Source organism: Neoarius graeffei, chromosome 3 (assembly GCF_027579695.1).
Source record: "Neoarius graeffei isolate fNeoGra1 chromosome 3, fNeoGra1.pri, whole genome shotgun sequence".
Classification (NCBI taxonomy): domain Eukaryota; kingdom Metazoa; phylum Chordata; class Actinopteri; order Siluriformes; family Ariidae; genus Neoarius; species Neoarius graeffei.
In genome coordinates, this window is record NC_083571.1 from 117,979,760 (window position 1) to 117,996,860 (window position 17,101).

At 41.0% G+C, this 17,101-nt stretch overlaps 1 protein-coding gene across 1 annotated transcript in view; it reads right to left on the reverse strand.

Annotated features, from left to right (window-relative positions):
• Window positions 1-8,664: 8,664 nt before the first annotated feature.
• Window positions 8,665-17,101, reverse strand: part of galca (galactosylceramidase a) — a 39,477-nt gene continuing 31,040 nt past the window's right edge. The window contains exons 10-17 of the mRNA XM_060917984.1: window positions 15,422-15,549; window positions 15,229-15,318; window positions 15,051-15,140; window positions 14,803-14,947; window positions 11,621-11,801; window positions 10,672-10,832; window positions 10,501-10,577; window positions 8,665-10,410 (exon numbers count right to left, since the gene is read on the reverse strand). Of these exons, the coding sequence (XP_060773967.1) occupies window positions 10,267-10,410; window positions 10,501-10,577; window positions 10,672-10,832; window positions 11,621-11,801; window positions 14,803-14,947; window positions 15,051-15,140; window positions 15,229-15,318; window positions 15,422-15,549 (1,016 nt within the window). The 3' untranslated portion in view covers window positions 8,665-10,266. The remainder of the gene's footprint in view (window positions 10,411-10,500; window positions 10,578-10,671; window positions 10,833-11,620; window positions 11,802-14,802; window positions 14,948-15,050; window positions 15,141-15,228; window positions 15,319-15,421; window positions 15,550-17,101) is intronic.

Below are 17,101 nucleotides of genomic sequence, written 5' to 3' on the forward strand. Positions count from 1 at the left end.
TTGTGGGTTTTAGAGCTAATTCTTATTTATTTTGCTGGTTAATCCATAAAGCAGGACTGAGTGTTTATTGAATTCTACAGATTTTTGCACTGGAGAGGAAGTGTAGGTTTCAGACTCAAACAGCAGGATGGGGTTCTGGTTCTGGTTCTGATTGTATAGTAGGGGAGCCCATGTATTTTCGTGGGATTTCAATGTTAATTTTTGGAGACTGGTTGAAATGTCTTCTGGGGTCCCTGAACTTTGAGAAAAATTATGTCTCCATTTTTCCCCCAGTTTCTCACCTTTTTTTCATCATGTTTTATATATTGCGGCAGTGGGCCCCATTAATATGGCCTATATTAATATTTTTTTAATTAAAAATCTTACAGATAATGTTCTTTACAGGTAAAGTTGTTTTTATAATTATTTTAGATATTTTATTAATTTTTTTTATTAAGGTATTTTGCAACATACAGGTTAAAACAACAAAATGCTGGGCGTAGCTACATTTCAATTTTTTTTTTTATTTTGAACAACAAAACTGTTTCATAGATTCATTTCAACCAGTAATATTTCAACAATGGAAAACAGCGTACAAACAATAATAAAAACAACTGAACAGCTGAAGCAATTTTTAATTAAACATATAATTTCCTGGGGCGGCACGGTGGTGTAGTGGTTAGCGCTGTCGCCTCACAGCAAGAAGGTCCGGGTTCGAGCCCCGTGGCCGGCGAGGGCGTTTCTGTGTGGAGTTTGCATGTTCTCCCCGTGTCCGCGTGGGTTTCCTCCGGGTGCTCCGGTTTCCCCCACAGTCCAAAGACATGCAGGTTAGGTTAACTGGTGACTCTAAATTGAGCGTAGGTGTGAACGTGAGTGTGAATGGTTGTCTGTGTCTATGTGTCAGCCCTGTGATGACCTGGCGACTTGTCCAGGGTGAACCCCGCCTTTCGCCCGTAGTCAGCTGGGATAGACTCCAGCTTGCCTGTGACCCTGTAGAAGGATAAAGCGGCTACAGATAATGAGATGAGATATAATTTCCTATGTGCTGCTGTCTACTGCACAATCACACTGAACAGTCTCCATCCTCCTCATCAATTCCTACCATATCTCCCTGGCTGACATTTCCACAAACCTCTTCATCTGCTCCACACAGGCACATCTCAGAACAATTGATACCCTGAGACCTGCAAGAACAGTGTGACATGCATTGGGTCTTCTTGCAGCCACATTTTACTAGCTGTGTAATTGTGGCTGGGGCATTGGGAACACGCGATGTAATTGGTACCAGTCGGCCTTCCTCTTCCTCCCATCCATTATCGAGTGGGGATGGTATATTTGGATTAGCAACATGGTCTTGATCCCAAACTATTGCCTGAAAATGTGCACAAGCAATGGCTTCATGTAAGGCCCCTCGTGTGGGAGGCAGCTTTTGAGCCTCCAACTGTCGTGTGGTGAATAGCCTCCACCTGAGCTCACTGACGTCCCTCAGAGTAGTGCCAGGCTCGTAGAGCTGGCAAACAAATTCTTCAATGCATTTCTCCATATCAAGAGTAATTTCTTCTCTTGCTCCAAGACCAGCAAATGCAGACCACACCTCTGGGGAACACCTATTGAATGCTTGCTAACATGTCCGCTTTCCCTTACCAGCAAATCGGCCTGTCTGGTCAGCTCGAGAGACAGCGTGGAAGCCTGGCAAGGCTGCAGCTCTTTCTTTACCAAGAGCATTCACCACTGGTTCCAGCGAAATAATCCGTTTTTTGTTACCCACACCAGTGATGAAGTAGGTGTCTTTGCATAGCTGATGGTACCGTCGAATTGCAAGAACAAACACATCGGTGTCAGGGGACTCTATATAGAGTTTTGTTGCCCCTCTTTTAACAGCATCCAGACTATAAAGTATTATCCTTGTGTTGGCCTCTTCTTGGGAGCTGTGAAGATGCTGCACATCAATATAGTTTGACAGAACATCTTGCCTTAATGTAACAACCAAGACTTTTGGTTTTCCCTGAAAGTGTTGAAGAGCTTTCCTCGCAAGGTAGACAGTCAGTTCATCTTTGGTACTGGTACTCGATAGGAACTGTTTTGCAGACACTTTCCCCACTGGTGTGCTGTCTGCTACATGGTAAGCAGTTGGTTGCTTGCCACCTTGGTGTCTCTCGCGTGTGGCCTCCTTTAGTGAAGAAGGAAGATCATAGCGATCAAACACTACATGGATCTCGTTATACCCTTTGGTCTTGCTTTCCAGTGTGGCTGTGAAGTGGTTGGCCCATTGGGCAAATGTAGTGATATATGGTGGCTTTCCCATTCCCTGCACAACTGCCATTCCATCAATTACAATGACCTTCTTGGTTGGCAATGAGCAACTATGAGCTGTAACATCCCGTTGTTGTTGATCATTTTCATCACAAGTGCTCTGATTGGTCAGGTCCTCAAGTATAGACATGAGCTTACTCTTGTCTGTACATGGCAGAAGGTCTCCAGTCACTGAGAACAGGGCACGTGGTTGGGGAGTAAACTCATGCTGTCCAATGGCTTCTTTCAGGTTAATCTCTGGTCGTGAGCGAGCAACTATCAGCATTCGAGCAAAGAGCAACCTCTCATCCTTCAATTCCACAACCTGGTCAGCCAGCTTTTGTTTTACAACTTTCCTTGCACACGTCCACATCTTCAGTTGAGTCTTTTTCATTCTGGCCTAGACACTAATTTCATTTTTGTTAATGCGCTGTTCCACAAAAGTAACATACATCTGCTGTCCAATCTCATCTTGGCTGCAGACATCCTTCTGAATATGAGGTGGCATCACAGCCTTTGTCAAAACATTTGGCAGATCTTGACCATCATATGTCATAGGATTCAAGGATGATCTGATTATATCTTTGAGTCGTACAACATTCTCCTCCTGCCTGGTCCAGACAGTCATGGACAGCTCATGGTGCTGATTTCGCTTCATTGTGGGTGAGCCTGCCATTTGGAGTGCTTGCTCAGCTAGCCGACTCAACTCAGGTGCAGTCAGGAAAAACCTCTCCCTTGCACTGGCATTCTGAGTGATACCCACAAGGCCTCCGGTGACTTTCATGATGCGATTAACATGCTCAAGTGCATGATCCACCCCAATGGCACAGAATGGGATCTCATTTTTGTTGACTGAGAAATTCCCTTCCATGAATTCTTGGTATACACTTATGTGCAAAATAATAGCAGTGTGTTTAAAACAACTGAGAAAAAGCTCAATCCTCATAATAGCATTTATTTCCATATACACAAAGGCACTGGGAGCACTGCACATTCAATTCCAAATTAAAACATGAACAAAATATCAATTTTAAACTGAAAATGAAGAAAAAAGAATAATAGGCTGTTCAAAAAAATAGTGTCTGCATTTTCATTTACAAACTCAAATGTTTACAGTATAAACTGAAATTTGTTTACAGATTGTTAATCACTGAACTAATATTGAGTTGTATAACCTTTATTTCTGATAACTGCTTTACATCTGTGTGGCATGGAGTCAACTAACATCCGACACCTGCGAAGAGATATTCCAGCCCAAGCTGACGGGACTACATTCCACAGTTCTTCTGCATTCTTGGGTTTTGCATCAAAAACAGCATTTTTTATGTCTCTCCACAAATTCTCAATCAGATTGAGGTCTGGAGATTGGGCTGGCCACTTCATAAAATCAATCTTGTTGGTCTGGAAACAGGATGTTGCCCGCTTGTTGGTGTGTTTGGGGTCAATGTCCTGCTGAAACACCCATTTCAAGGGCATTTCTTCTTCAGCATAAGGCAACATGACCTCTTCAAGTATTCTGATATATTCAAACTGGTCCATGGTGCCTGGTATGCGATAAATGGGCCCGATTCCAAAGTATGAGAAACATCCCCAAACCATTATGCTTGCACCTCCATGTTTTACAGTCTTCACAGTATACTGTGGCTTGAATTCAGTGTTTATGGGTCGTCTCACAAACTGTCTGTGGCCTTTAGACCCAATAAGAACAATCTTGATCTCATCTGTCCATAGAATGTTGCGCCACTTCTCTTTAGGCCAGTCAATGTGTTCTTTGGCAAACTGTAACCTTTTCAACACGTCTTTTTTTCAGCAATGGTACTTTACGAGGGTTTCTTGTAAATAGTTTGGCTTCACATAGGCGTCTTCTGAGTGTTGCAGTACTCACAGGTAACTGAAGATCTTCTTTGATTTCTCTGGAGCTGATCATTGGATGCTTCTTTGCCATTCTTGTTATTCTATGATCTACGCGGATGGTAGTATTTCTTTTCCTACCACGTGTTTCGGGTTTTGTTTGCCATTTTAAAGCATTTGAGATCATTTTAGCTGAGCAGCCAATTACAGTATTTTCTGCACTTCTTTATATGTTTTCCCCTCTCCAATCAACTTCTTGATCAAAATTCTTTCTCCTTCAGTACAATGTCGGGAACGACCCATTTTACTCACTGAGCAAGGGCTAAAACCAGCAGGTACAACATTTGCTACCCTCCTTCTTTAAATAAGGGCCATAATTGACACCTGTTTCTTCACAGAATGAATGACCTCACTAATTGAACTCCACACTGCTATTAATTTGAACACGCCCCTTTCATTAAATGAGTCAATTACACCCAATTAGCAGAGTGTAAGTCGTGACTGTTGATTCTGTTGGCTGCCCATTACTCAGCTACACCTATTTTTTCCCATGTTGTATTCTCTTTTCTGCCAAAATCAGTAATTATTTATTTTTTTTTTTTAAAGATATTTTTTTGGGCTTTTTGCACCTTTATTGGATAGGACAGTGCAGAGACAGGAAATGAGCGGGAGAGAGAGAGACGGGAAGGGATCGGGAAATGACCTCGGGCCGGAATCGAACCCGGGTCGCCCGCATTCATGGTATGGCGCCTTAACCACCTGAGCCACGACGCCCCCCAAAATCAGTAATTAAACACATTAGTGATGTTAGACTGCTATTAGTTTGCATATAACTGTATGTCAGGATCAGTGGTCTGCAAGGCCTTCATTTCTGCAAGGTAGAGTGGAACGAGTCTGGCATATTTTAACTTGTCCTGAGCAAAAAAGTATTTGCACAGCTCAAGTGAAGAAAGATGAAGCTCCCAAAGGCCATCACGTGTTGCATGGATGAAGGCATATATCAGTAAAATCATGCGCATGTAGCGGCGAACAAACTTGAATAGGGGATGGTTGGATTCTTTGTTCTTGTCAAAAAGTGACATAGCCTCAAGTACTTTGTTTGACTCCAAAGCAGCCAGCATCGTCTGCTGCCCCTCTAGCACCTCTGCATGAATGTGTCCAACACAGCTTCTGTCAGTGAGCTTTGCTGACTCTGCACATACACTCGTCAATGCTGGATACTCCTGGAAAAATGCCTCCACATAGAGGTCAAACAGGGCCTGGACTGTTGTCATGTGTGCTTCAAGAGCCCTCTTCATGTGCTTTGCTTCTAGGATCTGCCTTGTTGTAGCAGGACCATAGATATCTGCCTCAATCCAGGCTTCATCCAGCCCACTATCTTCAATGACATTGCCAGCAGTCCTCAGTGCTGCCATCACAGTATGCATTTCACCCAACCTCAGCACCCACTTTCCCTTACAGTCATCTCTAGTCATTTCAAGTTGCTTTGCACGTTCGTATAGTGCCATATCCAAGGTTATTACTGTCTTTCGACCAGGACCCATGACCATGCAATTTATCTGTTGTGTCTGCTTCAAAACTGTTATCAGCGTTTGCCATTCATGTGCTGGTGCAGCTATCAAAGGCATAACATTGACTTCTGTGAGAGGCTTCTTGGAGGACAGAAGTGAGTTGTACGCTGACCAGGTAGGGATATTATGATTTTGAAATTGGAATGTTGTTGACTTGGGAGTTATGGAGTTATCAAGTACACTAGATGGGAGTATGTAGTCTGCTCTAGATTCCACTGGATGTTCCTCTTCTGCTTCATTTGTTCGCATCATGGAACGTGAAAGAAGCCAGACCATGTCCTGTGCATAGTAGGGTTCAATAGTATCCACGCTCGTGCCAGGTTTCAAGTCAGGAAATGTCAGGATGTTTTTGACTGTCTGTGTCTTGGGTGCAGAACAGGGGATGAAGTCTGGAGTTGTCAGTTGTTTCAAGGAGCGATCTCTTGCCTTCTGGTTATGTAGCCTTAATTCCATTCTGTTGACCATGTCTGTGGATACTGTTTGCTGTTGGTAAAGAGCAGTAGCAGTTGCATGTAGAGTTCTCTTACCATCAGGTGTGTCTTCATTGAAATCACTGTTGTCCACAGCAAAGAATATGAACGTTCCCTTTCTTATCTTTGCAGGCAAGTATGCACCCTGCTCCCTGGTCAGCTCCATGACTGAGATGGCCAGGTGTGTCTCAAGTCTCAGGATCCGGTCATAATCAACAGACAGACCAGAGCCATGGAGGAAGTCAATAAGCTTCTTACTTTTTGTTGACTGATGAACAGTGATGCCAACAGCTAGCTGTTGTGGCCATTCTTGGCGATGGCGGAACGGTGTGCTGGGATGTTTCTCTGTATACATGACTTGACGCTTTGGCTTGAAAGAATGCATAAGGTTCTGGCTCAAAGCAAGGACATCTTTGTGAATAACAGCTGAGCGCACTGTGTCTTGTCTAATGCTTGAAGTTGGTCCTTCAAGCACCCAGCGGAGAAAGATGTACAACTCTTTGGGGACACTGTTTTCAGCATCAGTGGTGTTCAGGTCTCCTTCAAATTTCCAAGGTTGCTTGATATGAGCAGCAATTGCATCTCGCAGTATAGATGCGCTCTCAAACAACTTGAGCATGTCATCATATGTTGTTTTAGTCATCACTTCCTCCACGGCTGCACTGCACACTTTGGACAAGCATACAAGATCAGGATCAGTGCGACGCTTTGGCTTAATGAATTGGACATGCTGGATGTAAGAGGATATTTTCTTTTTAATATCCTTTCCAGATATCTGTACATTATGTACACCATTAGATCCAAGAATGGTGGAATAGACCGACTTGAGGTCAAGCATATTGATTACTTCTCCAGCCTGCAAGCTAGATCGAACTAGGCCAATAAACTCGATATCTGAAGCCACCACTCCAACATTATGTTCTCGCTTTTCAAGATCCTGACTTTCATCACATGCATTTTTATTTCGCTGAACATTTTGCACCCAGCATTTTAGGTGATATTTGACATCAATTGCACGCGCATCGTCTGCATTGATGGCAGCACTTAGTTGTACCTTCCACTGTGGGTTGTTGCCCTTTTGCACAGCTTTTTCAGTTATTTGCCTGCATTAAATGAGGACACCTCGTGAAGAATGTCTTTTGTCTGCTTCTGACAAAAGAAGCACTTTTCCTTACTGGCTGCAGCTGCTGCAGAGCGAGTGTACAGGACGTCACTGGATGCGCATGATGATGCTGCAGCAACTTTTTCTTTCGGACATGTAGATGGTCTACCATGCTATTTCTGTAGATGCCCTGTCTCACCCTCCTCACATGCTCTTTCATAGTGAACCTTTGCACGCTGCAGATGCTGACTGTTACAGGTGGATTTGTAACAGACCCTGTGCCATACAGCATCATTTTGCTGCAGATCACTTGCACTGTACTGTTGTAACTGTTTGCTGAGCTGTGGGTATTCTCCGTTGCCATATTTCCCTCTCTCATGAACGAAAGACAAACTTCGAATATGTCTCCAGTGATGGCTGATGTACCAGACCATACATTTCTGGTTTCTGACAACGGATGCATAGCTGAAAATTTACTGATCTTGCTTCACACAACATTTTGTTAGACATCTTGAAACATGTTTCTCATCAAAACTGAGGTCACACTGAAATGAGTCTGTAAGCCAGTTGCACAAAAATAAATTCTAATGAACAGCTCTGGCTTCTCAGCCTGGGACATTCAAAGATATGAACATTCCAACTGGTTTTCGCCGAACCGCGTCATAGCTCATTACCATGATATTAACTGACTTTTAGCTGCTGAAATTCGCTCTGATCGCCCAATTCGTTTTCAGTCGCTCATTTCTCAAATTTTACCACAGTACCTGCATATAACTTATTTATCCCATTTATTATATTCTACTTGCGTTTATATTCTATTTATTTCTCAGAAAAGATGTCATTTTGTCTGTATGGAACAATCACGTTCCAACCAAAAATTTCAACACGTTTTGGTTAATTCGGTTATTCATGGAATTAATTGCCAATAGTATTAAAAAAGATGCTTCTAAAAATGTGTTAAAGACAAATATAATACAAAAAAATCAGACCTTATCGTTTTGGGCTAACTCTCGTAAAAGAATAGTAAAAATTACGAAGATTTCCATAATAAGTTAGCAGCTACATCAAATATTACCATAGCTTTTGATTATTATTTGCTTATATCTTTACATAATCAAATATCTTTCCACAAAATGTCTTTTAAATTATATTTTTGGTTCAGGGACAGCAATTTGCACCAATTCTGTAGAATCGCCCATAGAAAATATATGTTTACAAATCTCGCCTTTTTCTAGTCACTAAAAGTGACAAGAAAAAATGGAGACATGTTTTTTTTAATTCCTTAGACCCCCTAGAATGAATATATAATGATCTCCAATAATTAACATTTAAAGCCAACGAGACCCCAAATCAGATACATAGGCTCCCCCACTAGTAGTAGTAACAACAACAACAGCAGCAGCAGCAGATATTTTAATCCAGAAATTATTTCAGATTGTCTAAATTAACATTATTATGAAATAACAATGACCGCCATAAATATCCACAATAAACATTAAAATTATTCAAACCCCAAAAGCTTGAAAATTCACAGCTCATTCATACTTGTTGAAATTTATAATTACTTAAAAGTGCTGACTGCAAAGTCAAAGTCATTTTTTAAATTGTGCATATTATTTTCCTCTGTATCGCCAGAACAATATCATGCGGATGCACGAGACGTGATCATTTTGATATCCTGAGGGTCGCTTTTCTGTTTTGGGACCTTTTCCTCCCTCTTAAGGTAAACAGTACGGCCCGACGGAAACAGGAAACAGCTGAACACAAGGAAAGAGCTTTAACTAATTTGCGTAACTATAGAACCTCGTCACACCGAGATGGCAACGTACGGAAAACATCATGACTCCGCATCGACCTCGGAGAGTTTTGAGTCGCAGGGATGTAATTTGTGGCCGACGTTTGTAAATAGATCCATGAAACAAAAGATGAATATTTATATCCTTTCTCAGTTCCTGCTTTTGTGTTCTCGTTTCTTTCTCTGCGAGATCAAAACATTAGGTGTGTAACTCCATACTCGCTACCGTGGAGTCGAGCCCATGCACTCTAAGGCTAAGATAGCTAAGCGCTAGCTAGAATGATTTAGTTATTGGTCCAGAACAATGACCTCATTTAACCTCGCTCTATCTTGCAGTTGCACTCACTAGTCAAGCTTTGCTTTTCCTTTCCGTTGACAGGAGAGCAGAGTCTTACCTATTTGCCCATGCCGACTTATTTTGGTTAAAAGTAGGTCAAAAAGACACGCCCCACAGTGGTCACATGATACTATCGCTCACTTGCTTCAGCGATCTCTGGAATAGTAAAACGTGGGACGCTTTTTATCTCAGCAAAACATTTACACACAGGATACACGGTGTGTGTGCAGCAATGAAACGTCTCAAAACTCCAACAACAGAAATGGAACATTTTTGTCCAGAATTCAACTTTGCAATCAGAACCTTTAAAAAAATTATTCAGAATACACAGGTACATGTACAGCAGAACATTAAAAACAATAATTTGGTATTTATGGATACCCTTTCCCCCAGATGCTACAAAACCAGTCCTCCCATTTTCAAGTATTTGCTACCTTGACGTTCTCCAACTTGGAATTTTGTGCATACAAAGTTCAGAGACGGTTATTCTGACAATGTGTTGAAGTGAAAATATGAATAGCATGAAAAAAAAAATTAAAGTCCCCAACAACAGAAAGTTCCTTCTGCTGTGCTGAAAGAAAATAAAGAACAGCGAACATACAAAATTACCACCCAAGTCTGACCGTCTGTTATAGACGTCATATTCATATTGTGGGATGTAATGAAATTTTATCATCAACACTCCCCCAGCTGGGAAAGTTGGAGTTCATAGAAGAGAAAAAAAAAATTTCCCAAGTTGTAATTATGACATTGTGATTGCGTTCATGTGGGTTCACCTCGTAATTATATTTCTGACAGGACCTGAAGGCAGCCCGAGTGCACGGTGAATATTTAATTGGATCTCAAAGCAGTTTGAATAAAAAAAGTCATCAGTCTGCATCCACCAGAAAGTTATCAAACTGTGCAAATTCAAACGAGGACGTCCCGATTGCAGCCCAGCCATGCTTGGGTTGAACAACAACAGCATCCTTCCATAAAAGAAAACTGTTCAGCATTCCAAAGGCATTATTACCCTGTTTAAAAAAAAAAAAAGTTAGTTACAGGAAAAAGCTCTGATTTATAGGTCATTCTAGTTTCTCTTCTCGTTTATAAAAAGTTTTTACCTTTACTGTGAGAGTAAGCGTGTGCCATATACCCCGTCTTGTCCCTGACAGTCCTTCAACAAGAACTTTTTCTCCACCTTAAACAAGAAGAAAGCACTCAGTGCATTTTCAGGCTCTTAAACACACAGAATTGTTGGTGAAAAAGTAAGAGATACAGGATTGCTCACTGACCGATGTCATTGGTCACTTTGTACGTGCCATTTGCAAAAACCCAGTAAAACACACCCTGGGCACTTTGGACCGATTCCCCGCTGCGATCCACCCTGGCTGCCACGAAGACGCCGCTGTCCTCAGTTTCCAGGTAAATGTCACAGGAGACGACAATGTCTTGCCTTATTAAATTAAATTGTAAGCAATGAATCAAATTTTGCAGATTCAAGCAAACAACAAATAAAAATGTAGATATGAGGAGAAGCCTGAACATATGAAACAGAAGAACTTAACAATATTAACACCATGACTGGCAGGTCGCAATAACACGACCTTGTACTGAAAAAATAAAACCCAGATTATGATCACTATATTATAAACTCTATATTGTGAAATCTTGTTCTTATAAAACGCCATGAAAATGCTCATTTCTGATTGGCTGGCAGGTGGAGATGATGGCAAGTTTGCTATTAACACCATCAAAGTGTCCTGATATCAGGAAATAGAGTTTTGCTGGAATTATTATTTTCATTTTGGCTTGTATAATATTTAGTCAAAAAATCAACACTAACTTTAATATTCAGAAAGGTTATTCATCAGTAATAAAGATCACTGGCCTTAGCATGATGGATCAAGAAGAAGCAGCCTTTATTTTTGTCACATGCACAGTGAAATTCCTCCTCTGCATTTAACCCACCTGAAGCAGTGCACACACACACACACACACACGTGAGCAATGAGCACACACACACATCCCCAGAGCAGTGGGCAGCGATGCTACAGCGCCCAGGGAGCAGTTGGGGGTTCGGTGCCTTGCTCAAGGGCACTTTAGCTACGATACAGAGGGAGGGGAAAGTGCTGTTCATTCACTCAACTCCCCAGGAACCAAACCAGCGAGCCTTTGGGCCCAAGGCTGCTTCTCTAACCTTTAGTTCATGACAGACATGTGGAAAACGTGTGATGAACCAACCAGCCGTGGTCTCCGATGACACTGATGGACTGATCTGCATCGTAACCCCAGGAAATTGGCCGCTGGTTAACCACCTGGCGTAAAGTAAACATGTGTGGCCCTGGATCCGTGAGGTTTGTGAAGTACTCAAACACACCCGTCTGATCAGAAAAATATGGCGCCTCTGAGAAGGGAGGGTTTTCTGAGAAACAGAGGAAAATGAGAACCCGTGTTAAAACTAGTCGGTCTACTTGACTGAACTTGTACAACATTAAAGCTGTACTGCCTTTCAGATTTTTCAAGTGTAGGTCATAAAAAGAATTTTCCCGACACCTAATTATTTTTGTTTAGTGACCGAAAGCTACTGAATTTGAATCACAGACTTCCAATTTTATTAGTTTTTTAAAAATAAAACAATTAATGAATTTATCTCCACATGGCCCGAAATTCTCTTCTATTTTTTCCTGCTTCACCATGATCCAATACAAGATACTACGTCATGCATCACGTGGTGGGCTTTCCCCGTTCACGCAAGGCATTGTGGGATACAAATTAGAAAACAGGAGAGAAAAATGGAGGACGTGAGTGTGCGAATGAAACGTGAAAGAAAGTAAGAAGAAAAGACGTTATGTTATATACGAAGGAAAGGAAACGCAGGACCAAACTAATAAATATGGGCGCTCAGCGAGCACCTCGGTGTGATCAGCTGTTCGTTTAGCGACAGAATGATGGAACTGTCAGTGCACGCTCAAAGGGAAACCTGTAGATGGCAGTAATGCGACACTGTGGATGCCAGCTGCTGTAAAACCCAAAAGAAGAAGGTAAACCTGCGCATGCGCACACGGACTTCCTCTGTCTGCTTGACTGCGCCAAGCGAGCGATTTCATGCACATTTGCTTTAATCCCCTCAAATTAAATAAATTCCCAGCCACAGAATGGCCTGATATTTTGTGAGATATTACAGAAATAAACAGATATCACAATCACCACATTTCAGACGGAACTAAATTTCACCGATTTTATGAAATCGAAAGGCCGTCTAGCTTTAACAAATGCATTTATTTGGGTTTTGCATCTTTATTTTCTTTATTTAAAGAGAGCCACTCCTGTTGTCCAGAGTCCACAGCAGTGAGTGTTTATTTTATTGTATTGTATAGTTTGAGGCTGGAAGTTCGGGACAGAACTTGAGAAAAATACCGTATTTTTTTGTTCGCACTGAATTGTGCTAAAGCCTCAAAATTATAATGTTAATGCTGCTTTAGTTTTTAAATGCAGTGGGGGAATAAAATACCCACAAAAATAATTTTTGCTGTGTCCAGCCTTATCCTTCCTAACCTGGCCACATAGATTTGCATCACGCAAGCTAATTTGCCCACATCCACTCGACATGAAAAATATCCATTTAAGGTACATTTAGAATTTATTTTATATACAGTGGTGCTTGAAAGTTTGTGAACCCTTTAGAATCTTCTATATTTCTGCATAAATATGACCTAAAACATCATCAGATTTTCACACAAGTCCTAAAAGTAGATAAAGAGAACCCAGTTAAACAAATGAGGCAAAAATATTATACTTGGTCATTTATTTATTGAGGAAAATGATCCAATATTACATATCTGTGAGTGGCAAAAGTATGTGAACCTTTGCTTTCAGTATCTGGTGTGACCCCCTTGTGCAGCAATAACTGCAACTAAACGTTTGCGGTAACTGTTGATCAGTCCTGCACACCGGCTTGGAGGAATTTTAGCCCGTTCCTCCGTACAGAACAGCTTCAACTCTGGGATGTTGGTGGGTTTCCTCACATGAACTGCTCGCTTCAGGTCCTTCCACAACATTTACATTGGATTAAGGTCAGGACTTTGACTTGGCCATTCCAAAACATTAACTTTATTCTTCTTTAACCATTCTTTGGTAGAACGACTTGTGTGCTTAGGGTCGTTGTCTTGCTGCATGACCCACCTTCTCTTGAGATTCAGTTCATGGACAGATGTCCTGACATTTTCCTTTAGAATTCACTGGTATAATTCAGAATTCATTTGTTCCATCAATGATGGCAAGCCGTCCTGGCCCAGATGCAGCAAAACAGGCCCAAACCATGATACTACCACCACCACGTTTCACAGATGGGATAAGGTTCTTATGCTGGAATGCAGTGTTTTCCTTTCTCCAAACATAACGCTTCTCATTTAAACCAAAAAGTTCTATTTTGGTCTCATCTGTCCACAAAACATTTTTCCAATAGCCTTCTGGCTTGTCCACATGATCTTTAGCAAACTGCAGATGAGCAGCAATGTTCTTTATGGAGAGCAGTGGCTTTCTCCTTGCAACCCTGCCATGCACACCATTGTTGTTCAGTGTTCTCCTGATGGTGGACTCATGAACATTAGCCAATGTGAGAGAGGCCTTCAGTTGCTTAGAAGTTACCCTGGGGTCCTTTGTGACCTCGCTGAGTATTACATGCTTTGCTCTTGGAGTGATCTTTGTTGGTCGACCACTCCTGGGGAGGGTAACAATGGTCTTGAATTTCCTCCATTTGTACACAATCTGTCTGACTGTGGATTGGTGGAGTCCAAACTCTTTAGAGATGGTTTTGTAACCTTTTCCAGCCTGATGAGCATCAACAACACTTTTTCTGAGGTCCTCAGAAATCTCCTTTGTTCGTGCCATGATACACTTCCACAAACATGTGTTGTGAAGATCAGACTTTGATAGATCCCTGTTCTTTAAATAAAACAGGGTGCCCACTCACACCTGATTGTCATCCCATTGATTGAAAACACCTGACTCTAATTTCACCTTCAAATTAACTGCTAATCCTAGAGGTTCACATACTTTTGCCACTCACAGATCTGTAATACTGGATCATTTTCCTCAATAAATAAATGACCAAGTATAATATTTTTATCTCATTTGTTTAACTGGGTTCTCTTGATCTACTTTTAGGACTTGTGTGAAAATCTGATGATGTTTTAGGTCATATTTATGCAGAAATATAGGAAATTCTAAAGGGTTCACAAACTTTCAAGCACCACTGTAAATATAGAAATATACACAAAATTGCAAGAACAATAGCTTTAAAATAAAAGATATAAAATTGAGGAAGATACTTGACTTAAAATATTAGTAACACCACATCAGCACTGAAAAATTACATTAAACTAGAACCGTGAGGATAAACATCCCGAGTCTGCAAAACTTACGGACGTTGAAGTCATCAAAGTATTTCTTGGGAAATAAAGCAGAATCTGGAGGATCAGGGTAGAAGCCTTTGTGTCCAGTGGTGACCGTTGTGATGGTGTAAAGTTCATCAACGTCCAGTTTCAAGGTAAAACGTCCATCGGAAACCTGTTCAGTTCAGACAGACAGCATTTAAAAGTCACGCTAGATAAAAGGACACGCGCTACAATGAAATTCTGTTCCTGTGTTTGGAACAGGAGTCGTTTTCCACCTTTATAGGATCGGCCTTTTTGAAGAGTACATCCTTTTTGGTTTTGAAATCCAGTTTTGAGTACCACAGCTGGAGCTGAGTGATCGCAGCCTAGAACAGGAAGGAAGCAGGGACAGTCAATTTAACTTCCTATATAAGAAGAGGTCATGTTACAATATTAAAGAGATGCTGCACCTACAAAGGAGCCTCTGAGCTGAAATGTTGCTTCCTGAGCTGAAACATTGAAAAGAGGGAGTGAAGGGCGAATGCACTGCGAGTGATTGTGAGTCTGGGAAAAAAAGTGGAAGGAAAATAAGACGACCGTGTTTCTCAGTGTGGCAAAACTAAGCATGTTCATTTAAAATTGTGACATCTTAAACAGACACACCCACCATGGTTTCTACTACGATAGTGAGGTTCCCTTGGCCGTCTGTTAACGCGATGTAACTTCCACCAGAAGAGAGGTTCCCTATGGTCTGGAGATACGTCCAGCCGGGTTGCGCAAACTGAGTAGTGTGAGCTACAGCACAAACACACAAGACGCTCGATTAAGCACATACGCTTCTGTACAATGGACACCATCACAAAACAGCTTTACAGATATCCAGATACAGATTTATCTCCAGCGAGAGGTGATGGTGTTAAGGAAAAACTCCCCGAGAAGTCATGGAAGAAACCTTGAGAGGAACCAGGCTCAAAAGTGAACCCATCCTCATCTGGGGGACACCGGATAATGTGACTAGAACTCATTATAGTATACAGTTGTAGATGAGTAAAGTCAAGCATTGTGAAGTATATTGGAAAGATCTTCAGTATAAACATCAGGGTAATTTTTCTTTTCGTATCAGAAGAGTTTTAGCTTTAAGTCTATAATATTCAGGTGAAGTTATCCACTGTATAACGAACGAGACTTGAGCAGAGGTTTTAGCAGAAGAAGAAACATGATTAAGCTTTTTTTTGCAATTCTGATTGCATAAGCATTCAACCACTGAATGTTGAACCACTGAACAGTAGATGGACCAGCATGGCTCTGTAAGCTTTCATGAACTTGTACCCGGTATATAAAAATACATTTCAGATATAAAACACAGTAATGTGCAGAATTCCTGACAGACTGCTGATACATTTCTACACCTATTAAAGTGAGCAATTCACCCTTATAACAATTATCCGCCGAAGGAGAAGTGAATATCGGTGAATAATAACAGCGATGAAGTCGAGGTGGTTATTTCACAATTATTCCACAAAATCGAGTCGTACATGAGCTGATGGCTATAAGCCGTGTACGATGAGACTGAGTGGAATAACTGTTTTATTCTCTCCACATTCACTGGATTTTGAGAAACAGAGCATTTTTATTTTTCACAAATTCAGTAAATAAAAACTTTATACAAAACGTCCGACAAAATCATTTCCACTTAGAATGTAAACAGACTGACAAAAGCTATTTGTGAAAAATGCAATAATAATAATAATAATAATAATACTTGAAAAAAAAAAAAAAAAGATACATTCTTAGAATCAGATACTTTTATTCCATATTTTGTTGCTTGGGTTTTTTTGTTTTTTTGGGTGTTTTCTTCTTTAGGGTTTTTTGGTGGTTGGCAAACCAACTTAAAAGGTGCATTACTGCCACCGACTGGGCTGGAGTGTGGAACAGGAGATATTTGGGGGGGGATGCAAAACTATATTCTTTTAACCACTTCTGTTTCTTTTAAATACTCGACAAATTTTGTGGTTTTGTTTTCGAGTAGAGTTTTTATTTTGTCCTCTGTTGGTTCAGCAACACGCTCCGCCATTTTGTTTTTCTCTACTCACGGTATACGAGCTGTGGTAGTAGAGTAGCCAATCAGAGCGCACGATTGTTCATATCCAGTGAATGTGCATAGAATATTCACAGATAGGCCACTGAGCCTGAGGCGGATAAATATTTTAGTATAAATACACAGGTATTTTTAAAAAATAATTTATTTCAATCTTCAAAAGCAGTATGTAAGTGTAATAACTTTGCGGCGCAGACTCGTGTCACAGATCTCAGCCGAGTCACATAAAATACTTCGTTTTGAAATCAA